This window comes from Tursiops truncatus, chromosome 3, assembly GCF_011762595.2.
Source record: "Tursiops truncatus isolate mTurTru1 chromosome 3, mTurTru1.mat.Y, whole genome shotgun sequence".
NCBI classification, from domain to species: domain Eukaryota; kingdom Metazoa; phylum Chordata; class Mammalia; order Artiodactyla; family Delphinidae; genus Tursiops; species Tursiops truncatus.
In genome coordinates, this window is record NC_047036.1 from 159,880,786 (window position 1) to 159,907,708 (window position 26,923).

General features: G+C 52.3%; 2 protein-coding genes across 5 annotated transcripts in view; one reads left to right on the forward strand and one right to left on the reverse strand.

Moving 5' to 3' along the window:
- Positions 1 to 26,923, forward strand: part of UBA52 (ubiquitin A-52 residue ribosomal protein fusion product 1) — a 142,723-nt gene that overhangs the window by 66,656 nt on the left and 49,144 nt on the right. The gene's annotated exons all lie outside the window — the stretch shown is intronic.
- The window catches only part of ELL (elongation factor for RNA polymerase II), an 80,400-nt gene that overhangs the window by 36,828 nt on the left and 16,649 nt on the right, over positions 1 to 26,923 (reverse strand). Inside the window, exon 2 of one of the 4 annotated variants that reach the window (XM_073803079.1) lies at positions 23,083 to 23,218. The exons of the other annotated variants lie outside the window; for them this stretch is intronic. Within the exon in view, the coding sequence (XP_073659180.1) occupies positions 23,083 to 23,139 (57 nt within the window). The 5' untranslated portion in view covers positions 23,140 to 23,218. The remainder of the gene's footprint in view (positions 1 to 23,082; positions 23,219 to 26,923) is intronic. 4 annotated transcript variants of the gene reach the window in all.

The window sequence follows — 26,923 nt, forward strand, 5'->3', positions numbered from 1 at the left end:
ACCCAGAATTCCATATACAGTGAAAAGAGAAGGTGACATAAAGACTTGTTCAGACAGAGGCTGAGAGTCTGTTTGTAGCAGATCTGCATTACAAGGAAGGTTCTGGAAGTTCTTTAGGAGGAAGGGAGAGTGACACCAGATGGACATGCACATCTGCACAGAGGATGAAGACTGTCAGGTTACAGTGAACATTTATGAACATGAAAGACCTTTTTCTCATTATGTTTCTGTAAAAGATAATTGATAGTTGAAGGCATAAATAACAATAATGAAGTGCGGGATTTGGATGTGCAACACTAAATGGGTGGCAACCAGGGGCAGGGAGGAGGAGGGGGAGATGGGAGCAGACTGTCCCAGGGTCCTGACACCATCTGACCCACTGCAGGAGATTAACTGGGAGGGCGTGGTCTCCCGGTGCCAGAGCTGACCCGGACCTCCTGCACCTCAGCTCTGGGGACGTGGAGCAGGTGGACTCGCATATTTGCCGCTGGACATGCTGAACGTGCACCTCTGGCCTGGTCGGACCATTTACCCGTTCTTGCCCTCAAGGGGTACTTCCCAAGCCTCGAGGGTCCCAGGCCATGCCTCACAGAGTGGGACAGCTGGACACAGAGAGGACACCACATGGCCGTGACTGCACATGGAAGGAACAAGTAATAAGGGGCACAGTGCACATGGCGTAAGGAGATGAAGCGGAGATGCTGAGCTGGACTGCAGGCAGCAAGGGTGGCAGAGACAGCAGCCGTGGGTGAGAAGGCAAGGTTTTTGTTTTTTTGTTTTATTGATTGATTGATTGATTGGCTGTGTTGGGTCTTCGTTGCCGCGTGCGAGCTTCCTCTAGTTGCGGTGAGCGAGGGCTACCCTTTGTTGTGGTGCATGGGCTTCTCATTGTCGTGGCTTCTCTTGTTGCAGAACACGGGCTCTAGGCTCGCAGGCTTCAGTAGCTGTGGCATGTGGGCTCAGTAGTTGTGGCTTACGGGCCTTAGAGCTCAGGCTCAGTAGTTGTGGCACATGGGCTTAGTTGCTCCACCGCGTGTGGGATCTTCACGGACCAGGGCTCGAACCCGTGTCCCCTGCATTGGTAGGCGGATTCTTAACCACTGTGCCACCAGGGAAGCCCGAGAAGGCAAGGTTTGAGGGCAGCCGTGGTATGAGCGAGACAGGGGTCCCCCTGGGTTCGTGGGCCCTTTCATAAAGTAGATGTGGTACCAACAGTGTCTTCTGAGCAAACAGGCAGAGGTGTCTTTATAGTAGGACCAGCGTCACCCTTCAGACCCACCCAGCCTGCCCTGGACCCCAGCAGCTAGGACGCCCCTGGTGGTGCATGGGCTGAACGTGCAAACATGGTCTTTCCTTGAGGTCTGGCTGGCTGTTCCCTGCAGGGACTGACAGCTCATAGGATCAGGGACGCACTGCTTGTTAGGGGTACCTGCCACCCTGTTACCTCCTCTACATTTTAGGGACCAAGAGGGACTGACGGACTAGCCCGGGCAATGCCCACTTCCCTGTCTCCTCAGCAGCTTTTGGGTCAGCCCTCAGACGGTGATTAACAAGCCACCAGGTAATGTAACTTCCCATGACACACACCCCCCAGGCACACCACCACCCATCTCCATGCCTGTCACACTTGGTACATGCACGGGCTACGCCTCAGGCTGGCAGCATTACACACGACACGCTTAGTCTCTTCAGACCCTCTGAGGCCTTGTGTCGCTCACATCACAGGCTCACAGGTCACGCCCTCCCCCGGGGCCAAGCTGCCCAGTGTGGCACCTCCTGAGCAGCAGGCACCGACCCCCACACCGGCCCTGTCAGCACCCCAAGTAGCAGAACACCATCCCCCATTAGCAGTGCAGGGAGGATGAAACCAGGAGCTGCTCGGGACAAGTGTCACTGCTAGTGCCATGCTTTGACTGAGAGCCCAGGGCTGAGTTGGGAGGCCTGGCAGTGGTGGGCAGTAGGAAGGCCTCAACACAGCAGGGCAGGGGCGTCCGCGCCCTGAGGTCACTCAGCCCCCAGGCAGCTCCCCAATGCGGGGGGCGCAACTTGGGTGAAGAAACCTGTTTAATAAAGATGTTGATGCATGTAAGAAAAAATAGGGTGGGCACAGGGCAGTGACGGTCAGGGGAACAGGCAGGCCCGTGGGAGAAGGTGTGACTCCTGGCTCGAAACTCCTCTTCCCTAAGATGGGGCGAGGGCGAGAAGGAAGCTTACGGACGGGATCCTCTTCTCTCTCCCCATGGAGAAGAACACTTACGAGGGTGAAGCAACAGGAAGTGGCTTACGAAATCCACCTCCAGGTCTAGCAACCAGTTTGTAGGAAGTACAGTGGGTAAGGCAACGAGTTACACTTGCAGTTCTCCACTGGGTGACTCTGCCCCAGGGGACACTGGCGACGCGCAGAGACATTTTAGGATGTCGTGACTTGGTTGTGGGGGGCTGCTCCTGGCATCTGATGGATGGGGGCCAGAGACTCTGCTCAACAGACTACGGTGTACAGGATGGTCCCACCACAGAGTAACCCAGCCCCAGATGTCAGTGAAGCCAAGGCCGAGAAGCCCTGAGCTAGCTGCTGCCACGTGGAAAGTAACGAGGACAGTGACTGCCAGGGCAGAACATGGGAAATTCCTTGGGACCGATGAACTGGTTTCTTCAACAGATGAATGGTTCGAGGGGAAGAATGGAGTGCTATAAATTACCACAGACTTAACACGAATGTCGCGTATGGCTCTGTGTGGACCCTACTTGAACTAGCCTCAGTGAAGAGCCTGTGGAGAGCCAGCAAGGGTGCTCTCAGGGAGCTGCACGGAGGCGATGTCTAAAAAACACAAGTCTGTATCTGTTAACATTCAACACAGTGATTAAAATAGCCATGGATGAAATGAAAAGATACCTGGGATCGTTTTAAAGATGCTCTAGCAAACCAAACAAACCAAAAATGGGGAACTGAGGAGGGCACAGGGAAAAGTTGAGACAAGATGGGTGAAAGCTCAGAGGGTGAGACTGACAGCCAGGGGGCACTCGTTATTCTCATCTCTGTCCCACAACCCATGCACATACCCATGTGAAAAGGTTTAAAATAAAAAGTGGAACAAGATAGAAAGCCCAGAGGCAAACCCACGCACCTATGGTCAACTAATCTATGACAAAGGAGGCAGGGATATACAATGGAGAAAAGACAGTCTCTTCAACAAGTGGTGCTGGGAAAACTGGACAGCTACATGTAAAAGAATGAAATTAGAACACTCCCTAACACCATGCACAAAAATAAACTCAAAATGGATTAGAGACCTAAATGTAAGGCCAGAAAGTATAAAGCTCTTAGAGGAAAACATAGGAAGAACACTCTTTGACATAAATCACAGCAAGATCTTTTTTGATCCACCTCCTAGAGTAATGGAAATAAAAACAAAAATAAACAAGTGGGACCTAATGAAACTTAAAAGCTTTTGCACAGCAAAGGAAACCATAAACAAGACGAAAAGACAACCCTCAGAATGGGAGAAAATATTTGCAAACGAATCAACGGACAAAGGATTAATCTCCAAAATATATAAACAGCTCATGCAGCTCAATATTAAAAAAACAAACAACTCAATCCAAAAGTGGGCAGAAGTCCTAAATAGACATTTCTCCAAAGAAGACATACAGATGGCCAAGAAGCACATGAAAAGCTGCTCAACATTACTAATTATTAGAGAAATGCAAATCAAAACTACGAGGTATCACCTCACACCAGTTAGAATGGGCTTCATCAGAAAATCTACAAACAACAAATGCTGGAGAGGGTGTAGAGAAAAGGGAACCCTCTTGCACTGTTGGTGGGAATGTAAACTGATACAGCCACTATGGAGAACAGTATGGAGGTTCCTTAAAAAACTAAAAATAGAATTACCATATGATCCAGCAATCCTACTACTGGGCATATACCCAGAGAAAACCACAATTCAAAAAGACACATGCACCCCGATGTTCACTGCAGCACTATTTACAATAGCTAGGTCATGGAAGCAACCTAAATGCCCATCGACAGACGAATGGATAAAGAAGATGTGGTACATATATACAATGGAATATTACTCAGCCATAAAAGGAACGAAATTGGGTCATTTGTTGAGACGTGGATGGATCTGGAGACTGTCATACAGAGTGAAGTAAGTCAGAAAGAGAAAAACAAATATCATATATTAACTCACATATGTGGAACCTAGAAAAATAGTACAGATGAACCGGTTTTCAGGGCAGAAATTGAGACACAGATGTAGAGAACAATCGTATGGACACCAAGGGGGGAAAGCCACGGTGTGTGTGTGTGATGAACTGGGCGATTGGGATTGACATGTATACACTAATGTGTATAAAACTGATGACTAATAAGAACCTGCTGTATAAAATAATTTTTAAAAATTTAAAAGTGCAGGACTTCCCTGGTGGCACAGTGGTTAGGAATCCGCCTGCCAATGCAGGGGACATGGGTTCAAGCCCTGGTCCGGGAAGATCGCACATGCTGCGGAGTAACTAAGCCCGTGAGCCACAACTACTGAGCCCGCATGCCACAACTACTGAAGCCTGTGCACCTAGAGCCCGTGCTCTGCAACAAGAGAAGCCATCGCAATGAGAAGCCCGCGCACCGCAGCAATGAGTAGCCCCCGCTCACCACAACTAGAGAAAGCCCGTGTGCAGCAACAAAGACCCAACGCAGCCATAAATAAATATATATATATATATTTTTAACATCTTTATTGGAGTATAATTGCTTTACAATGGTGTGTTAGTTTCTGCTTTATAACAAAGTGAATCAGTTATACATATACATATGTTCCTATATCTCTTCCCTCTTGCGTCTCCCTCCCTCCCACCCTCCCTATCGCACAATAATTTTTTTTTTAAGTGTACATGCACAAGACCCTCCACCCAAGGCACACTGAATGGACGGTGTGGGAGGGTGTGAGGCTGGTGAGCACAGAGCTGGTGTTTCACATGGGGGAAAGGGCTGGAGCCAGTGGAGGTGGAAGGACCATCAAGGACGGGGCAGATCTGGACACAGTCCCAGGATGCCCACCACTGGCTGAATGTGGGGAGCATCAGTACCCAACACTGCCCCTCTCGGTCCTGAAGCGCCCACAGGGGGCAGTGGAAACTGTGCCCAGGCAGCATGCTCCCTGTGGCCTGAAGCCCCCATAACTCAGAGGTGCCTGTGGAAAGTGATGGGAGGGAAGGCTTCTGTTCCTCCTTAAAGAGTCTGTCTTTCTGATTCTACAAAGCACAAACGTAGCCCTTGAGCTGATTCTGCAGAGCTGGGATCCAACCTCTCCTGAGCAGTGCGTGGCCAGCAAAGGGGGAGGTTAGGTCCTGAGAAAAGGCCTGTCAGCCAACCTCCTGGCAACTGTCCCCCAATTTCCAGTAAAGCAGAGACGATTGGGAAACGCCTTTCAGGAATCCTCCCTGCGACTTCCTGGCAGGTTCCGAGTGGGATGCTGAGACCACAGAGAGTTTAGACAGTGTCTGGGACCAAGAGGGGCCATTTGTGTGAACCACAGGCGGGCGGAAAGGCCTGGGATGCATCTCCAGATCAGTCCTGTGGGCGTGGCCAGCTCAGGGCCAAGCTGGGAAACCTGGGTGGACACACTGATAAGATTCTACCCTTACTTGATGAGGTCACAGCAGAGCAAGGGCATGGCAGGCCAGCACAGGGGCCCACAGCAGCTCCTCCCCTTGGCCAGGAGGACGGCACAACGTTCATCATTATGTGAAGGGACATGCAAAGAAAGGCAAGAAAAGGGATTCCAAGTGGCCATAGGCCAGGTGTAAATCAGGACCCACATGGTGGCCAGCACAGCAAATATTTCTATCTAAAGTCAGAGAAGTGCACAGAAAGTTTAGGGAAAAAATTTTAAGACATCCTGAGGATTAGAAAAACAGATGTAAATCACCTGCAACTGGCCCTGACACCTTCCCATGCATTTCTGTTTGCTCTTCTTGGGTCAGCAAATAAACATGGTCAGCACCAGACGGGCCACCTTCCTTTCTGCTGCAATTCCCACATGCCCACCTGTACTCCAACTCTCCCCTCATCCCCAGCGACCTCCAATCTGTGTTCTGTCCCTGTGGTTGCATCTTTTCTAGAAGGTCATATAAATGAAATCATACTGTATTAGTTTCCTGTGGCTATGTAACAAGTCACCACTAACTTGGTGGCATAAAACAACAGAAGTTTATTCTCTCAGTCCTGGAGGCCAGAAATCAGTATCCTTGGGCTGAAATCAAAGCGTCACTGGCAGGGCTGACTTCCCTCCGAAGGTTCTAGGGGAGGATCCTTCCTAGCTTCTTCCAGCTTCTGGAGGCTCCAGGCATTCCATGGCTTATGGCCGCATCACTCCAACCTCTGCCTCTGTAGTCACATCACCTTCTCTTCCTCTGCATCAAATCTCTCTCTGCTCTCTCTTAAAAGGTCACTTGTGATCCATTTAGGGCCCATAAAACCAGGATAATCCCATCTCAGAATCCTTAACTCTTTAAAATAATTTTTTCTTGGCTTTTTTTTTTTTGATCTAAACATAGATTTACATTTATCATATTTTACTATTTTTTTAAACTTTTAAAAACTTTTTTTATTGAATGAAAAATTCTTTAAATTCTACAGTGCTTTACAATTTTCAGAAGTTTCACCCACATGATTTCAAATAATCCCATAATAACCCTTTTAAAAAAAATCTCCTACTCCTATACTGTCCCTCCCTGCTTCCCTCTCCCCACTGGTAACCACTAGTTTGTTCTCTGTATCTGTGAGTCTGCTTTAGAATCCTTAACTTACTCCCACCTGCAAAGTCGTTTTTTTCACATAAGGTCACATTCACAGCTTCCAGAGGTTAAGACCTGGACATCAATAGATAAGGGGGCCCTTATCCGGCTGACCACACAATACTTAGCATAATGCCCTGGAGATTCAACCACGCTGCTGTCACCAGAAGTTCATTCCTTTCTACTGCTTAGTATTAACCCACCATATTATACTACAATCTGTTCATCCACCTGCAGACTAAGTTAGGGTCATTTCCAGTTTGGGGAACTAATGAATCAACTGCTATACACATTCACATGCAGGTTTTTGTGCAGACACGAATTTTCATTTCACCTAATGAACAGCCAGAAGCATGACGGCTGGGTCCGAATGGTAAGTGTATGTTTAACTTCATGAGAAATGGCCACACTGGCTTCCAGGGTGGCTGTACATTCTGCAGTCCCATCAGCAAAGAAGGAGAGTTCCACTTGCTCCCCGCCCATGCCAGGATTTAATGTTGTCAGGTTTTCTATTTTAGCCATTCTCGTAGGTGTGAAGTGGTATCTCGTGGTTTCAACTTGCACTTCCCTAATGACGTGGAATGTTCTCATGGACTAATCTGCCATTCTTGAATCTTTATGGTGAAGCTATACAAATCTCCAACGCATTTTTTAAAACTGGGTCATCTTATTATTGCGTTTTGAGAGTTCTTCTTATATCCTAGATACCAGAGCTTTAGCAGATGAGTTTTACAAAGATTTTTCTCCCAGTCTGTGGCTTGTCTTTTTATTCTCTTAACAATGTCCTTCAAAATGCAGTCCTTAATTCTATTTTTTAAAATTAATTAATTAATTAATTTATTTATGGCTGTGTCGGGTCTTCCTTGCTGCGCGCAGGCTTTCTCTGGTTGCGTCGAGCGGGGGCTACTCATCGTTGTGGTGCGCAGACTTCTCATCGCGGTGGCTTCTCTTGCTGCAGAGCACGGGCTCTAGGCGCGTGGGCTTCAGTAGTTGTGGCATGCGAGGTCAGTAGTTGTGGCTTGCTGGCTCTAGAGCACAGGCTCAGTAGTTGTGCGGCACGGGCTCAGTTGCTCCGCAGCATGTGGGATCTTCCTGGATCAGGGATCAAACCTGTGTCCCCTGCATTGGCAGGTGGATTCTTAACCACTGCACTACCAGGGAAGTCCTGCTCCTTTCTTTTTTTTTAAATGGCTCAATTTTATTAAAATCTTCTAAATTCTTACCAATTTCCCTCTCCTCTCCACAAAAAGAAGTTCCAGAGAACTGCTGAGTCCAACACCACCCCCACCCCAGATCCCACTGCAGGGTCTCTTTCAGACTCCCATGCCTGCATGCTCTCTGCATCATGACCCGACACTCCCTGGGTGCTGACCAGCCAGATGGTGCAGGGTTTGAGGACATCATCTGGTTTCAGCCTCACAACACCCGTGGGGTGGGGTGGGGTAGATGGTGTCCTGCCTGCCCCTTACACCCCTGCCTCACCCTGAGCGGCAGCACATGCTGCTCCACTGCTCACACACCCATAAAGTCAACAAGTCGGGCCTAGGCCATGTGGAACCAAGACCACTCCCCTGCTGGGTCCCGTGTCCCTCGTGTGCCAGCCGACACGACTGCCCCAGGTGTCCAAAGCAGTGACCCTACAGAGGGTCACTGGACAAGTCAGAGCACAGGGGACGTCGGTACACAGGAAGGGCAAAAGGACCCGCAGGGCAGGGTCTGGTGTGTGTTCTACTTAAATGTCAGTGGGTGGGCGGCATCTGAGCCCTGACTGGAGGGGAGCTGCACGGACTTGCTGGGCACAGGCTCTCCATGGAAATCACAGCCAAATTGAACATGATGACTTGTGGTATCAAGGACAGCAGGCATCCATCAGGAAACTCACTCCCATCTTCGACTACTCAGATATCAGGGTTCCTGCTGTTACGACGGAGGAAAATAAGGTACGGGGGGGCAGGGCTGCTGGAGGTCACAGGGCAGGGCTGGGGGCCCCACTCCACCAGCAGAGCTGATCCCAACCTCACAGGAAGGCCAGTCCTGGGGCCCTCACACTGCTCATGCTTGGTCACTGCCCCATTAGACTGTATCCCAATTTCACAATTTATCCAAACTCTTTGTGAAATGCACGTGACCCGGTCATAATGGGATGAGACAAACATTTGCTAAAACAATTCTTCACATTAAAGTGCTCCTATTCCGCTGAGCCCTGTTCCATCCACAGCTGCCCGCAGCACATCCCAGGCCTGCCTCCAGGGGAGTGCGCTCTCATGAGCCACCAACCCTGCCACCTCTCTGAGCTCTGCAACCCACGCCTGCGCCAGGCCCTCTTTTCAACACCTTTGCCTCGTTATTATTTCATCTTTCCCATCTGCCTTTCCTCAAATAGAAAAATTAAGAAGCCGCCCCACGTCAGTACCTGCTGCACGCCCCCGGCACACGCAGCCTGCAGCACCGAGCACAGCCTGCGGAGGAGCCAGGTCCACACGCTGGACTCAGTTCCCTGTCCCCAGATGGCCGAACCTCGGATCTCATCTTGTCTGTGTTACCGCTGCCCTGTGGGAACAGAGCAAGCTTGCGCAAAGAACCACAGCACCGTGTCTTGGAGTTTGCAGCCCAGGCCCCTTGCTCTGCTCTGGGGACCTAAGGCCCCCTCCCTCTGAGCAGGAGCCCACCTCAGGGAGCTGTGTCCTTGGCCTCATCTTACTCTCTTTCAGGGAGCCCTTGACAAGGCTGATGGAAGCACTCCGGAAATGCAGACAAAAAGGCAGAAAGCTACCTGGGGCATTCTGCACCATTGCGCTTCTGACGTGCCTCGCCAGGAGCCTGAATGTTGAGTGGGCTTGTTTTTCCTTTTTATTTTTTATTTATTTTTTTAATATTTAAAAAAGAATTTTATTTTGATGTGGACCGCTTCTAAAGCCTTTATTGAGTTTGTTACAATACTGCTTATGTTTTATGTTGTATGTTTTGGTTTTTTGGCCGCAAGGCATATGGGATCTTAGCTCCCCGGCCAGGGATCGAACCTGCACGCCCCCTGCATTGAAAGGCGAAGTCTTAACCACTGGACTGCCAGGGAAGTCCCTGTTTTTCCTTTTTAAATGCCCACTAAAACTCATCAACAGGCACTGAACTCAGCATCAAACTTCACTGTGCCCAAACCTGTCCTCTGCCCATGGCCTGGGGGCAACACGACCACACACACACACACACACACACACACACACACACACACACACACACACACTCTCTCTCTCTCTCTCTCTCTCTCTCTCTGTCTCTCTCTCTCTCTGTCTCTCTCGCTCTCTCGCTCTCTCTCTCTCTCTCTCCCCCAGACAGCAGTGACGAGGATGGAATCTTACAGCGGAGGAAGCTGAGGGCTTGACCTAGATGGCCCAGGTACTCTGGGGCGCAGCCCAGGATGCTGGTCTGCACCTCGGCATGGGGCTCAGCTCGAGTTGCTCCCTTCTCATCACCTGCAAAGCACCCCAAACCTGTCCCAGGAGATGCAGGCACAAATTACAGACAAATAAATGCCATGGCTGAGAACTCGGCCTTCTCTCCCCTTTGGGATGTGATCCCCCACCCCACCCCATGGCCTCCAGCTGGTACCCACAGCAGGGTCACTCTCCTGTATCTCCTTCTCACACACACAAATGACCTGCAATCTGGATCTGGGAGCTGCCAGGTCAGGGACCCACCCTCCCAGCCTAGGAGCTCACTCAGCATTGGTCCCACCGTGTCACCTCGGACACATGCTCCCAGTCCATGTTACCTCTCCACACCACCAGCCTCTGACCAGCTTCAGGCATCAGCTCAAGGCCATGTTCAACACCCTCCACCACTTCTACCACTGCAAAGGAGTAAATCCTAATTGCTCAGAACCACAGAAAAGGCCTCACCATGCAGACCCTGCCTTGAACACACCACCACTCACCAGCTGGGGACCCCGGGAAGGGAGACTGCCTCTGAGCAGAGCCGATTCTCGATCAGCTGGGCAGTAAAGGCTGCCTCCACCACAAGGTTGGGTCAGAGACATGGCCTTGGAGCACAGGCTGGGATACTGTTCCTGAGGGTTCCAGAGACATCCTAGAGGCTTGGAGAAACGTCTGGACAAGCCAACCTCCCCAGAGAGCTGGGTAACCTCTCTCTTTCTAGCAACTCTGATATATATATATTTTTTAAAGATTAATTTTATTTATTTATTTATTTATGGCTGCATTGGGTCTTCGTTGCTGCGCACAGGCTTTCTCTAGTTGCGGCGAGCGGGGGCTACCCTTCATTGTGGTGCGCGGGCTTCTCATTGTGGTGGCTTCTCTTGTTGCGGAGCACAGGCTCTAGGCATGCGGGTTTCAGTAGCTGTGGCACACGGGCTCAGTAGTTGTGGCTCGCGGGCTCTAGAGCGCAGGCTCAGTAGTTGTGGTGCACGGGCTTAGTTGCTCCGTGGCATGTGGGATCTTCCCAGACCAGGGCTCAAACCCGTGTCCCCTGCCTCGGCAGGCGGATTCTTAACCACTGCGCCACCAGGGAAGCCCAACTCTGATATTTTGAGCCAGAAAACTCCAAAAGTCTCAAAGAGCCATGAAAATCTGGGAGAAGGGAATTCCCTGGTGTTGCAGTGGTTAGGACTGCGTTTTCACTGCCAAAGGCGCGGGTTCAATCCCTGGTCAGGAACTAAGATCCCACAAGCTGCGTGGCAGGGCCAAAAGAAATAAAACAAGAATTTGTTAAAAAAAAAAAAAAATCCGGGAGAAAAGATGGCCTAGGGCTTGGGACCCGCCTACAGGTCCCTTGGTCATTGGCCTGCTCTTATGGCACCAGGGGGTGGGCACTGACTGGGCCCAGGGCTCGTCCTGGCCTGCCCTCAAATGTGTGGGGCAGGAGAGAGAAGAACAAACGTGACAAACAAACACGTGTGAGGTGTGTGTTCTGGGCAGCAAGGCCTCAGAAAGCCAACATCGCTGAATTCAGCCCACGATCTTCCTTCTCCTGGAGGAGCACTAGGGCACCATGCACAGAGCTGGGCTTGGGTGCAGCCTGCAGTTTGGGGATAGGGCTTTGAGCGGCCAGGTGGCTGGCTCAGATATGGGCCCCTAGTTACCAGCTACATGTCCCAAGAAAGTCTTCAACTTCACAGGGTCTGACATGGAGCAGACTGTATGAAATCGGCACACTTTTAAACTTGTCTTTGAGAAACAGAACCTAACCTGACCTGGCCGAGGCCAGGCTGTGCTGGACCCTCGGGGAGGCCCTGGGAGCCAACACTGCCCTGAGTCCTGCACCTGCAGAGCATCTCCACAGTGAGGACCCGTGTGGCTGTCGGGCACTCAGGTCTCATCACTATCAGAGCCCAGAACGGATCAGTCCCTTCCAATCCTTGCTTGGCCTCCGACAGACCCAGGTGTCAGACTTTGGGAGCAAGAGGATCCTCTATCACCCTGACAGACAGAACAGGCCTTCCCAGAACAACCTGGACTTTCAGACTCCGGACACTCAGGAGCTGCTGGAGCCCAGGGAGGCAGGGCCCAGCTGCCCATCCAGCTGTCATCCCAGCCATTGGCTTCAGACCAACCTCTCAAAGGGCTCTCTGCCAGCTGCCGCTGCCGGGTGGTGAGTACAGCCCCTTCTGAGCACAGACGGGCTGACAGGGAAGTCTGTGGGGCGGGTTGCCTCCACCACACTCCTTCTGAACTGGAGTTCTGAGAGATGTGCCCACGGGCCCCCGGCAGGTGAGCAGCGAGTGACGCTTGGCCCAGGCCGCCTCTCCAAACACATCAGCTGCCACCTGGCTCCCATCAGCAAAAGGATCAGCCCTGTTCCTGGGTTAAGTTGTGCACAGGTGTCCACCAAGGTCCACCAACTAACTGCCCCCCAAGAAACATGACCTGCCCCCAGAGCAAACAGCCCAACGAGAAATGTCACCAAACTGGGCCCATCCTGCAGAGCGGGTGGGGCAGCAATGCTGGTCTCTTCTGGGGTGGGAGCAGCATGTGTTCTGCCAGCAGCTTGCACCCACTGGCCCTCAAGAGCCTAACCGTGGGGACCTCCCGTGGACAAGGTCACGTGTTTCCACAATCAGCTCTGGGTGCATGAGGAACTGAGGCTCAGGGAAGCCAGCAGCTTTGCTCAAGGTCACCAGCTCAGGAAGCGGCAGAGCACACACTCAAACCCAGGACGGGCCCCCAAACCAGGAGGCGGAGGGTCCTCTACTACTTTAGGACAGATCTTTTCCCCTGACTGCCTTTCCTTCAGCATCAATGGGGCCATGCTGCTTTGGATGCTCCTGTCACCCTCCTCAACTGGCTGACCAGCGTCCTCGCCGGAGCTGCACAGGGCGCTCCTGTTCCTGCAGATCCATTTTCATTCATCAGCCTGCTGGAGGAGAGTCTTGCCCTGAAAGCACAAATGAGCCAGAAGTCTGAAACCGTCAGCCACCTTTTTACAGAACATCTTGTCACCTGCCTAAAAACAAAAGTGACTGATCTCGGCTCAAAGTGACAAGATTAAGCACTGTGTATTTGTGTAAAGCTGACGCGCCCCAGAAGCCAGGAGGCAGCTGGAGTTCTGCTGAGCAAACTGCGGATCTGAGTAAGAACAGAGTGTAGATGTAAATGAGGAGTCCTTCCAGGACTCTTACAAGCATTCGTCAAATCACATCCTGCAGCCCTGGGGGCTCACGGTGACCCCCTTTACGATACTCAAACCCAGCACTTGTGTGACACCCCCCCAAGCCACTGTCCGAGGCATTCTTCCCTGGATCCAACCGGCTGACTCCTCAACTGAGGCTTCCTCAGAAAGGCTCCCAGTGGGGCACGCTCACTCGGACTCCTGCCACCAGGTGAGGACATCTGCCTGACAGACATGCTGGGCTGGTCTGAAGATGAGTCCCAGGAGGGAGGATGTCCTATCACTGCTGGTCTCCAGGATGGTGACCATCTCCAGATGGTCTGGCACCAGGTCACCCAAGTCAGGGCTCAGCTGCAGGCAGAGTAGAGACGTGAGCCAGCCCTAACCACACCGTGTGGCAGGTGAGACGCTGCTTCCGGGAGCAGGGAACAAACGTCCCTGCCTGGCTATCTCTCCTAAATATGGTCTGGAAATAATCCCAAGCTCACAGAAAAGCTGCAAGGGCACAAAGAATACCCAAATACCTTTAAACCCCACACTGACCTGCCGCTAACTTTTCCCCACCTGCCCACAAGCTCTCTGCCCCTACGCACACATGCACACCATAACATATAGATTTGGGTGCACGTGCTTGCTTTCCCAAACCAATTGAGAGTAAGCTGCACACACCACTGCGCTTCACCCCTAAACACTCAGTGCGTCTCCTAGGAGTAAACCACATGACAGCCGCCAGTTTCACCATGTTCATTACTGACGGGACACTGTGCACCACTGTCTACCTTCCACGTTGCCACCTGGCTCGGTGGTGTCCTCCCACTGCCCTCCCTCCAGTGAGGAGAACAGCACACAGCACTGAGCCACCCCGGCTCATCAGCCACCTTTAATCTGGGGGTTTCTTGGCTGTTTGTTTGTTTATTTTTGGCTGCATTGGGTCTTTGTTGCTGTGTGTGGGTTTTCTCTAGTTGTGGCGAGCGGGGGCTACTCTTCGTCACGGTGCGCAGGCTTCTCATTGCAGTGTCTTCTGTTGCGGAGCACAGGCTCTAGGCTCACGGGCTTCAGTAGCTGTGGCATGTGGGCTCAGTAGTTGTGCCTCGTGGGCTCTAGAGCGCAGGCTCCGTAGTTGTGGCACACGGGCTTAGTTGCTCCGCGGCACGTGGGATCTTCCTGGACCAGGGATCCAACCCGTGTCCCCTGCACTGGCAGGCGGATTCTTAACCACTGCACCACCAGGGAAGCCCTCTTGGCTGTTTTTTGACGTTTAGGACATTGACATTTTTGGAGGATACAGGCGGCCCTGCCTTTTCTTTACTAGAGCACGCTACACTTTGGGTCTACCTAGTGTCACTGTGATGAACTGCACTGTGCTCCATCCTCATGACGGGAGGTGACCATCGTCCTCCACGGCACCCCACCCAGAGGCACTCGCAGAGGGGTCTGTCTGCCCTTCTGGGACGGTTAACTCTGATCACCCAGGCAGGGCCACCCTGTTCGGTCTGCCTTCTCCCCATGCGGGTCACAACAGACGCTTGCTCTCCACCCACAGCCCGGGTTCAGCCAGCCCCACCCTCCACAGCTTCACGGTGGTGACTGTAAAACTCAGTCCCTGTCTCTGGCAGCCTCGGCATCCCACCATAAGCAGGAGCCCTCCCTTTTCCCCACTAATTTATTTACATGCTACCATCAGCAGTATGGTGAATTTCATGTGTCAACTTGGCTAGGCCAGGGAACCCAACTGCTTGGTCAGATACCAGCTGCAGTGAAGGCATTTTTTAGATGTGATTAACATTTAAATCAATAGACTCTGAGTAAAGTAGATTACCCTCCACAACCCTCCCAATCAGTTGAAGGCTGTAAGAGAAAAAAGGACCAAGATCCTCTGGAAAAAGGAGGACTTCTGCCCCTGCACAGCCTTTGAGCTCAAGATACAACATCAGCTCTTCCCCGGGTCTCCAGCCTGCCAGCCCGCCCTACAGGTTTTGGACTTGCCAGCCCCCATGACTGCATGACCCAATTCTTTACAAGAAGTCTCTTCTCAAACACAAGGGGCCAACAGACACATGAAAAGATGCTCAACATTGCTAATTATTAAGAGAAACGCAAATCAAAACTACAACGAGGGGCTTCCCTGGTGGTGCAGTGGTTGAGAGTCTGCCTGCCGATGCAGGGGACACGGGTTCGTGCCCTGGTCCAGGAAGATCCCACATGCCACAGACGCGGCTGGGCCCGTGAGCCATGGGCCGCTGAGCCTGCGCGTCCGGAGCCTGTGCTCCGCAACAGGAGAGGCCACAACAGGGAGAGGCCCGCATACCGCAAAAAAAAAAACAAATAGAAACATATTTTCAAGTTTAAATTAGAAACCAAAATAAAACCTAGTCTTTAAAAAAAAAAAAAAAAACTACAATGAGGTATCACCTCACACCGGTCAGAATGGCCATCATTAAAAACTCTACGAGGACTTCCCTGGTGGCACAGTGGCTAAGAGTCTGCCTGCCAATGCAGGGGACACGGGTTCAAGCAGTGGTCCAGGAAGATCCCACGTGCCGCGGAGCAACTAAGCCCGTGTGCCACAACTACTGAGCCTGTGCTCTAGAGCCCGTGAGCCACAGCTACTGAGCCTGCGTGCCACAACTACTGAAGCCCGCGCGCCTAGATCCCGCGCTCCGCAAAAAGAGAAGCCACCGCAATGAGAAGCCTGTGCACCGCAACGAAGAGTAGCCCCTGCTCACCACAACTGGAGAAAGCCCACGCACAACAACGAAGACCCAACACAACCAAAAATAAATATAAATAAAATAAATAAATATTTTAAAACTCTATGAATAACAAATGCTGGAGAGGATGTGGGAAAAGGGGAACCCTCCTACACTGCTGGTGGGAATGTAAGTTGGTACAGCCAATATGGAAAACAGTATAGAGGTTCCTCAGAAAACTAAAAATAGAAATAGAATTACCATATGATCCAGCAATCCCACTCCTGGGCACACATCAGACAAAAACTCTAATTCAAAACGATACATATGGGACTTCCCTGGTGGTCCAGTGCTAAGACTCAGCGCTCCCAATGCAGGGGGCCCAGTTTCGATCCCTGGTCAGGGAACTAGGTCCCACATGTCGCAACTAAGATCCAGAGCAGCCAAATAAATAAATAATTTTTAAAAAGATACATGCACGCCTATGTTCATAGCAGCACTATTCACAATAGCCAAGACATGCAAACAACCTAAATGTCCATGGACAGATGAATGGATAATGAAGATGTGGTACCTATATAAAATGGAAAACTACTCAGCCATAAAAAGGAATGAGATAATGCCATGTGCAGCAACATGGATGCAACTAGAGATTACCACACTAAGTGAAGTAAGTCAAAGAGAAAGACAAATACCATATGATATCACTTATATGTGGAATCTAAAATATGACACAAATGAACCATCTATGAAACAGAAACAGACCCACAGACATAGAGAACAGACTTGTTTGTGGTTGCCAAGGGGGAGGGGGGTGGGGGAGGGATGGAGTGGGAGGCTGGGGTTAGCAGATGTAAGCTATTATACACAGAATGGATAAACAACAAGGTCCTACCCTATAGCACAGAGAACTATATTCAATATCCTTATGATAAACCTTAATAGAAAATATATTTTAAAAAGAGTGTATATATATGTATAACTGAATCACTTTGCTGCACAGTAGAAATTAACACAACATTGTAAATCAACTGTACTTAAATAAAAAAAAATTTTTTTTTAACACACACAAGGGAATTCCCTGTTGGTCCAGTGGTTAGGACTCCGCACTTTCACTGCCATGGCCTGGATTCAGTCCCTGGTCAGGGAACTAAGATCCCACAAACCGCGAGGCTCAGCCAAATGCGCGCGCGCGCGCGCGCACACACACACACACACACACACACACGCAAACGAGTCTCTTCTCACTCCTTCACTCCTATTGGTTCTGTTTCTCTGGAGAGCCCTGATATGGACAGACTCATGGACTGCCTTTTGCAATGGTCTCAAGTGCATTCCAGTCCTTACTTATTCTGATACTCAGATTGTCTCAGACTGGCCCTGGGGTCCTTGGTGCTGGCTCCCAACTCATCCCCGCCCTCCTCTGGGACCTCTCTGACGTCCTAGCACCACAAGAGGTTCTGGCCAGAGCCAAGGGGTTGTCCAGCTCTCAAAGGAGCCTCGGTTCCAAGACTGAGACTAGGAAGCTTCCTCATTCCTCACAGCAGATTACAGAGGTCCATGCCCGAGACAGCTGCTGAGGGCCCTACATTGGAAGAAGTGTACAGAACAGGGCTCACATTTGGGGCATCCTTGAATTTGGGTGGGAAGAAAAAACACATCTATTTCCACTAACTGTAACTTAGCATTTCCTTCAGTTACAAAGGCAGGCAACAAACTACAGCAGTTATGAGCAGTATCAACTCTGATATGCTTTAGTGCATCAAATGATGGTTTGTTGCTGTCTTCAAACACCATTTTTGCTCACCACAATTTCAAAATTACAGCAACTAGATCCACTGCTAGATCTCATCACTTAACACATCAACATAATAAATTTGTTACTAGGTCACACATTCCTTTTTAATACTTTATTCACTCTCTGTGTAGCACATTTCCTTCGTAATTCTACATATTTTAGGCATCTGAGAGGGATCATGCCCAGAAAGGGCCGAGGCCCCTGTCTGTGATTCAGTGACTTACCAGGAGCTGCCCCAAATAGGGTGTGGCCATGACAGCCTGACTGGGAAGGTGCTTATAAAGTAGGCTGTGTTCAAAAAAAATTACCCCCACTAATCCACTGTCTCTAAAACACTGTTTACTCCTGGCCTCAGAAAGTTGGGGGTGAGGAATCACCAGATAAGCCACGTAAAGTGCTAACTCGGGCATGGAATGTCAGCACCCCGGCCTCCACACCAGTACTGCTGATGCCCACGGAGCGGGCGGGTCCTCCATGCAGTGGGGAACACATGGCTGAGTCCTAGAACATCTGGTTCCAATTATTTAAAATGCCATTACTACATCATGAACACAGGTGCATGCAGGCACCACAAGATGTCACACAACTGAGAGGACATTTGGAAATGAATGACCCCCCCTCCCCGCCTGTCTGGAGTACCTCCCCCTGAGCAGGCCCCTTCTGCAGGCCCCTTAGCCTCGTCTTCTCACTCAGGTTGCCCTTCTGCAGCGTCAGGCTGCCTACTCCCTGGAGTGGCTGTCCCTCCTGCCCCATCTCCCCAAACCCCCTGGCAGGAAGAGCCTGTGTGCTGGCCTCAGTCGGACCTCCATCAGCTGGGCTGAGACGACACCAGGAAAGGCTAGAATAAGTACATGTTCCCCCCACACCCAGCAATTCCTCCTAAGACCCCCTCCCACCCCCAAAATGAAAAGGGCAGCTCTGAACACCTCACAGAGCAGGCTGGGCCAAACTGCTGCTCCTGATCTGGTGCGGTTTCTAAAGCCACTTGGACAAGCAGAGGCGAGGGCAGGCTGCCTTCGTCTTCTGCACCAAGACCAGACCAGGAGGGTAACTAAGAAGGAAAGCGAGGGATGTACCAAAGACAAACCATTTCTACAAGCCCAGGGATTTGTATGAGAACCTAAAAAGGAAAGAAGGAGACCGTCACAGGCAGCTCAGACCCCAGGGTGGTGAGAAGGGGCCGCTGTCACCAGAGCTGCCCACCAGGCCCTGCTGGGAAGCTCTACCCAGCACCTACCAAAAAACACCCTCTCTGTACTGCAGCACTGCAGAGCTTGCCTGGGCTCTAGGCAGCATAATGACACCTCTGTCCCCTCTGAGGCTGCTAGCCAGGGCAGAAAGGGCTGGGCTCCACTGAACGCAGGGTCTGGGGCTTCACCTTGGGCAAAAAACAGAGACCATTAAATGGAAGCGAGACGCCCCACTCAGGAGGATGAAATGACAAGAACATGGCATATTTTTCCCTCTCTAACCTACCCAGGTGACCCAACGGGTAGGGCAGGCAGGACGTCCATACCTAGACAGCCCCACAGACAAAGGGAGAGGGCCCACCAGCCACCTGGTCCCTGGGAAACACCGTCCTTTACCCTGCAGCCTGGGAAAGGCCTGCTGGGTCACTGATCACTTTTCCCAGTGTTGTCTGCTCTGGTCCCAGCACACAGGTGCCCTCCAGAGGGGACAGTCCCAGAGGCCCCTAAGAGGTGACCTGTCCTACAAGGGCACAGTAAGGTCTCTCTCACCAGGCAGGTAATCAGAAACAAAAATCAATACTAGAAATCTATCCCAGGGCATGAGGATCCCCAAAGACCAAAGACCCTCCCTGAAATCCCCCCAGGTCTTTCTACTCCCCAGGTCCCTCCTCTCTGCTGCCTGGCACTAAAGACCACAGACGAAAATTTCCAACTCCCTACCTCTGCTCAGCTCGACCCCTCCCACCACCCCACACTCATCTGCCCCATTCTGGGCGCCAGACCAGGTAACTGCATCTCCCAGCATCTTCTTTGCCTTCAGAGCTGCATCGGCTCTGCCCATGCCAGACTGGAATCCTCTCCCTCCACTTCCTGAGCTGGCAACACCTGGACACCTGGCACCTTTGGCAGGTGTAATCTCAGAACCATCTCGCCTAGGACTTAATAGCTGGAGAAGGCAGCAAAAGCACTACAGCAAGCTGGAAGGATGGAGGCGGGAGGCGGGGACCCAGCAGCCAATAAGACAGACGCTGCCCTGTCCACTCAGGGTCCCTTGGCACAGTTTAAGAGTGGACAATAGAGTGACACTGGGAGAGGCTGTTCTGATGGGATGAGAGGGGGCGCTGAGCCAAGACCAGAAGGATGGGAGGTGACAGACCTCAAGGGAGGCCAGACCAGGGAAACGGAGCAGGGAGAGAGGGCCTGAGCATCCAAAGGGGCGTTGCTTGGTCCCACGCGCATGTCAACCACTGCTCTGGGCAGCTGGGGCACAGAACAGGAGCCAGTAAGGAGTAGCAGGAGACCCCAGATGGGAGCTGCTGGCCTCTGCCATTCCTCCTCACTCGTGTCCCCATTAGCTCCCCACTGCAGCTGAGGGAGGAAAGTGGCGGGGGGGGGTCCAAACAGAGAGACCAGTCTTAAGGATGCTGAGCCGGGCAGAGTAGAGTGATGGGGAGGGAAGAGGGGCCCCCAGCGCTAGGCAGGGCCGGTAGAAGCCAGGTCCCCTGCACAGCCACTTCCGGGGAGTCTGCACTAGGGTAGGGGATGGGCAGGCTGACCCCAAGTACCTCAGCCTGGGCTGAGGGAAAGATCTGGCAGAGGCCAGTGCCTCTGCTGACCTTCTGACCTGAGCCTGGGGTGACAGGGCTCAGGGAGGAGGGCCGAGCAGAGGCCCCTGCACTCTCCAGAAGGGGCCTCTCCTTGGCACACCTGCTCCCTGCCCTGACGGCGGGGATTTGCACACCCCAAAAGACGATGACCAGGGTTTGGACAGGCGTGGAGGTGTGGCCGAGTGCATCCTCTCCCCAGCGTGACAGCGATGAGCAGAGGACACCCCTTCACGTGGCCCTTCATCTGACACTCCACTCAGTCCCTCACAACCTCCAGGGAAGGGGCAACTGCTCCCTCCTCACAGAGGGAGAAACGGAGGCTCGGGCCATGCCTGAGCCCCACGACGAGGGAAGGAGGACTCAACCCAGACCGGCCAGGTCCCCACACAGGTGCCTTTAGGCATCACCAAGCCAAACTTCAGATCTTGACAACCTCGAGCTGCGACGGCCGTGCCTGAGTGTGTGCCACGTGGCACGCTGGAGCAAAGGAGAGCCATGCGTGAGCCCAGGGGTCGTGCAGCCCCTGCCTCACACAGGAGGACCTCAAGCGCGGACACTGGCTGAGATTCCAAAAGAGGCAGGAGCCTCCGGCAGTGAGCATTCTGTAGTCTCGGAGACAACGGAGCCAGAGCAACCTCCAGGCTCGGGAAGCAGCAGAGTCTCCCGAGGGGTGACCCAGGAAAGTGCTGCCTCCACCACTCGGCTGCTCAACAGGCCAAACCTGAGGAGACCCAGCCACGTGCCACACCTGTGAGTGACAGAACACGTCTTCCGGAGCTCGAAAATAAATAAAACCAGGTCAGGTGCAAGAAACAACTTTTTTTAAAGTTTCTAGAAGGGTAGTCTGTGTAGGAGACGCAGTGAGGCCAGCCTCAGCGACAGGAGGAGCACAGTGGACTCTCACCGTGGCCGGAATACCGAGTCTTCTAAGCGAGCAAACATCACTCCAGCAACACGAAACCCCTAGAAGGAAAAACTCAAGTCTCCTGCCTTCCTACTCAACAACCTCAGGTCAACAAAACCATTTTATCTCAGGCCTGAAATTAGATTTCGGGAGCAGCTTACAATCTGCGCCATCACAGAAGGAGAACCTGGCAGGACTCCAGGCCAGCCGCCTCAGCGGAAGGAGGACCAGAAGGTCTATTTAGGAAAGGAAGACGGAAGTGTCTCGCTGGCACTGACAGTCGCGTGCATCGGCAGTGAGACTGCACAGTACAGTCCAAACGCTTTCTGGACTTCTAGGCTAGGAACACAGAATCAACCAGGATGAGAGGTCAGGTGAACTTGGGGGCCCTCGGCTGGTCCAGCCTCCCAGCACCACCACGCTGCCCCGGGGGCTGGGTTAAGGAGAACGTCACATGAAACTCACAGCCTTATGCAGGGACGATAAGCCAAAAGGTTCTAACCCGCTCCAAGGTCCAGGGTCCCCTCCTCCACACCACTCCAAGCCATTCAAACCCAACCCATAGCTGCGGGGGAAGGGCTGGGCACTGCTTGAAAGCTGAGGCAGCACCTGGAGGTGTCCTGTCCTTTCCTTATAGGAGATCGGAGCAGTGCACCTGCCAGGCTTCCACATCAGTCAACCGGTCCCAGCAGAGACAGGGAACCAAAGGCTTAAGAACAGGAATGACACACTGGGGTTTTCAGCAGCTGCTGGGACTCAAAAGCAAAACTTCTGTCTCAGGGCCCAGAACTACGATCAGAGGATTTGCTTCCACTTCAGGATCTGCCACTTAAGAGCTGTGTGACCTAAGTAAGACACTTAATCTCTCTGGCTTGGCCACACGGGGCTGTGCTGAAACAACGTACAGAACAGCACAAACCGGCTCTGCCACGCACGTGACCTCCGGCTCCTTCCTGCCTCTCAGTTTTTGAACGCTGGAAAATAAAGTATTGCAACACTCTTTAAAACAAAACAAAACAAACAACAACCCTGACGCAAGGAAGAAGGCAAGGCCAAGAGACCTCCGAGGACCTCCAGAGTGAGGGAAACCACCCTCTAACCAGCTGTGTGGTCAGTTTTCTCATCTGAGAAATGGGAATGACCTTGTTCTTGCCTTTTTCGTCCCCACCAGGGACGGCTGACAGGCCAGACCCAGACAAAGGGAGCACTCCACCCCCCAAACCAAGGGAACCATCAGAGCCAGGGAACCTTTCCCAAAACTATATTGATGATCTCAAATAATATTCAACAAGGTGATAACAAGTCAATAATAATAAAAGTAATAATAATAAGCTCATTTAAGTAAAACATGATTACTAGCCACACTCATGTTTCCACATCTGCCATGTACGTGGTGGGTATCTCCGTAAGGACCCCAGTGCACGTTCAGCATTTGATTGAACCCCTTAGATGGTGCTCACCAAGCACTCACCACGCAGACGTCTGTCATGGAGTCCTTTAACAGCAGCCCCGTCAACCCTCTGGTCATGACATTTGAAATCCTGCAGGTCAAATCCAGTTTTCTCCAAGCAGGACCTGTCAGCAGATCCCTCCTCAAGGAATTGACTCTGTCAAAGGCAGAAATAGGAACCACCCTTGCAGGATGGAGGGATGATGGGGGAATTATGGCTTCCTTCAGGGAAGCAGCTGTGTGTTGGGGCTGATGGATGGCACATCCTCATCCCAGCCAAGGCCAGCATGGCACAGGGGCCCAGACCTCTCAGTGAGCCCTCACTCTGACCCAGGGACAAGCAGTGCCTCCCATGGCCTGGCACAGTGGCCCTAACTGACCACCGCTGCTTCCTGAAGTTGGTGTGGGCTCAAACGCTATACATATATGGAATAACTTTGGGAACCAACAGGGGCTATACAGACTGGTATTTTCCAATCCACAAGCACGTTTTTTCCACTAATATGTCACTGAGGTAAATGGAAGCAAACCCAAGACCCTGGAAAATAGTCTAACAACACAGTCTAAGTGCTTCAAAGTCATTGGCCAGCTGGGTCCACCGTCACACTCAAGCAAGTGACAAATGGCCAGCTGGTTGCCAACTTTACACAGCCGACTTGCCAGAGAAGAGCCCATGAGTAAGTGTCACTCACAGGGACAGCCAAGCCAAAACCGAGGCGATCTTGTTCGGTCAAGAGTGTGGTGGGTCACGGACTTCCCTGGTGGTGTACTGGTCAAGAATCCACCTGCCAATGCAGGGGACGTGGGTTTGAGCCCTGGTCTGGGAAGATCCCACATGCCACGGAGCAACTAAGCCCGCGAGCCACAAATACTGAGCCCGTGTGCCACAACTACTGAAGCCCACACACCTAGAGCCCATGCTCCGCAACAAGAGAAGCCACCGCAGTGAGAAGCCCGCGCACGGCCATGAAGAGTAGCCCCTGCCCGCAACTAGAGAAAGCCCACGCACAGCAATGAAGACCCAACAAAACCAAAAATAAATAAATAAATGAATAAATTTATTTTTTTAAAAAAAGTGTGTGGTGGGTCACACCTGGGAGAAGAAATGACCACGCCGCAATGCCGTTCTGGAGAGCAGACAGCATTCAGGTGGCATCCAGTGAGAGAGCTGAGGGGGTTAACTGGCGCGGGAGTGAACCCCATTCAAAGACACACACACACCAAGAGGAAAAGGCGACGAGTGGCACAGACTGAGAAGACAGTACAAGTGGCTAAAATATATGAGATGCCACCAAGAAAACACAAATGAGAGATACCATTTTTGCCCAGCACTACCACAAAATTAGGAAGAATAAGACAATCTGGTATGCAAAAAGAAGTGGGAAACGTCCTGGGACACGCTCGCAGAGGTGGCACGAAAGGTCAGCTGCTGGGGGTAGTGGGGAACAAGGCACAACCCACAGGACAGCAGATCCTGGCCCTCCCTCGAGTCTGTGGTCAGGCTGGCCAAGTATCTTGAGCCAGGTGCCAGTTGCTCACGGGAGCAGATGAGGCTGCACTGGAGTCACGGGGCAGGACCTGAGGGGCCTCAGCATTCAGCAGGGTGTGCTCTGTGGGAGTGAGGCACTTCCCACTGGTCTGTCTGACACACCTGGCTGGTGCCTAAGAGCTGGCTGCACCATGTAAGAGCAAAACAAAGTCAGAAACCACTGATCCAGAAAGAGAAGGCCCAATCAAATTCACAGGCTCACAGCAAAGGCCTGGTGTGTGCCAGGCCCTCTCATGCACACTCCGTCCTTGGGGAGCATTCTGGACTCCAGGAGTGTGCTTCTTGGTGGGCAGGAAGGAGGGGAGGCAGCAAGAGCACAGACACTAAAAAGGAGACCTTTTTTCTTTTTGGCCGTGCTGCACAGCTTGTGGGATCTTATTTCCCCGACCAGGGATCAAACCCGGATCCTAAGCAGTGAGAGCGAGAAGTCCCAACCACTGGACTGCCAGGGAATTCCCGAGGAGACTTTCAAAGAAAGGCCTTTGGCTGTCAAGGAGAGAATGCTGGGGCCTGGGCAGCGGGGTCCCCGGGAGCCCTGTGAATCGCACATCGCCGCCCACAGGTGGCCCCCAGCAGCAGTGAGTGGCAACACCACCCAGCTGTTACAAATGAGGGGTTTGTAACAGGTGGCAGAAACTCCACGTTAGGCCACCAAATGTCCCAGAGCTCTGTAGGACAGGAGTGGCCCCAATCACTGTGGCTGGATATCCCGTTAAGGACCCACACTCCCAGCCAGAGATGAATGAGGGCTCCAGGAAAGCAGTGGACCCAGAGAAGAGACACAGCGACCCTGGGGTGACGGCACAAGAACACACGGCAGGCCCCGTGTCTGTGGGTGCAGGGAGGCTTCCGGGAGCCATGACCACAGAGCTATCTATGCTGACAGAGTGCTTTCCGTGAGTCGTGGGTGTGACAGGAGTGAGTCAGGAGGGGACAGAGGGCAACCCAGGTGAGGGTGGCAAGGGGCACAGACCCCTAGGGAGGGAGGGGTGCAGGCCTGCACCAACTGCTCCAGGTGGAGGCACTGGCGACAGCGGTGCTGCAGACCGCTGGGGCAGCCAGAATCCAGGGTGAGCTGGCCTTTGTCAGTTCTGCAAATGGGAACCACACCACCACAGAAAACCCTCCAACCAGCCAAATTAGGAGGAAACCTTTAGAGTCAAAAGGTCAAATATCCCCACCAAGGACATTCCAGGACCCCAAACAGCGGCTTTTTGGGATTCCCAAACCCTATCCATGAAGGAAGACAAACAGCAGCAACACCAGCGGCCGCATGCCAGATCTCCAGGACAGAGAAGCAGGAACGTGCGCGTGCAGCGTGGTCAGGGTTCTGCGAGGAAACTCAATGACCTTCCTCTTTCTTTTTGCCTCTGAGCCAACTTAGGGAAGAAGTTCTGGGCCCATAAATGCAGAATCCAAAAGCCCCTACCTGAGGAAAGCATTCAGCAGCCTAGCAAGGTTTGCCAATGCCCAGGAAGGAGCCTGGTCACTGGTAACAATACGGGGCTCCAAGCAAATGCCCCAATGCTGCCATCTGGGGTGCCCCCAACCCAGGCAGGCTGTGGAGGCTTGGAAAGCCCTGGGAGTGGGAGGACACTGCCCAGGATGAGGCCAGAATCTCACCAAGCGTTCCTGGGCAGAGCTGGGGCCCAACCCCCATGGCATGGGCCACCCAGTAGGACTCCCCGGCCCCCACCAGAGTCACCCCTGTCACCTGCTTTATAAAGTGGCATTTTAAGCTGGTTTTACTTGGTAAAAAGGGAACCCCGCTCAAAAAGAAAAACGTTAAAATTAGCATAACACACCAGGCCCAGACCCGCCGCAGAGGAGGTGTTGTGAACCGCTGGCCCTCTGGCGGCACTGTCCACCCTGGGGCCTGCGCTGCTGCCCCGAGCAACTCCAGAGGGGATTTTATGGTGCTCTGGGAGGGAATACCACCACCCTGGGGTGAGAACTGGGATAAAGCTGGTGAGAAGGAGGTGGCAGAGCTTTTATATTTGGAAAAGGAATCTGGCAGAGCTGGAGAATGAGGAAGGGAGAGAATCAGACACATGTGACTGAGGAGAGTCCCCCCACTGAGAACAGTCACGGCCTCCAGGGCAGGGGTCTGCTGAGGGAGCTGAGCTGACGGCATCCTGAATCTGGAGCAGGATGCTGGCCCTTGGAGTGACAGAACAGACTGGGCAGAGTGAGCTGGACAAGGCAATCACACGGGGCCTGCACCCCTCCTGGACACGGTCCCACCACATGTTCATATGGTATGGTTCACCCTGCTGCTACAGAGTGCCGATGTGGCTCCAGACGCTGGGACAG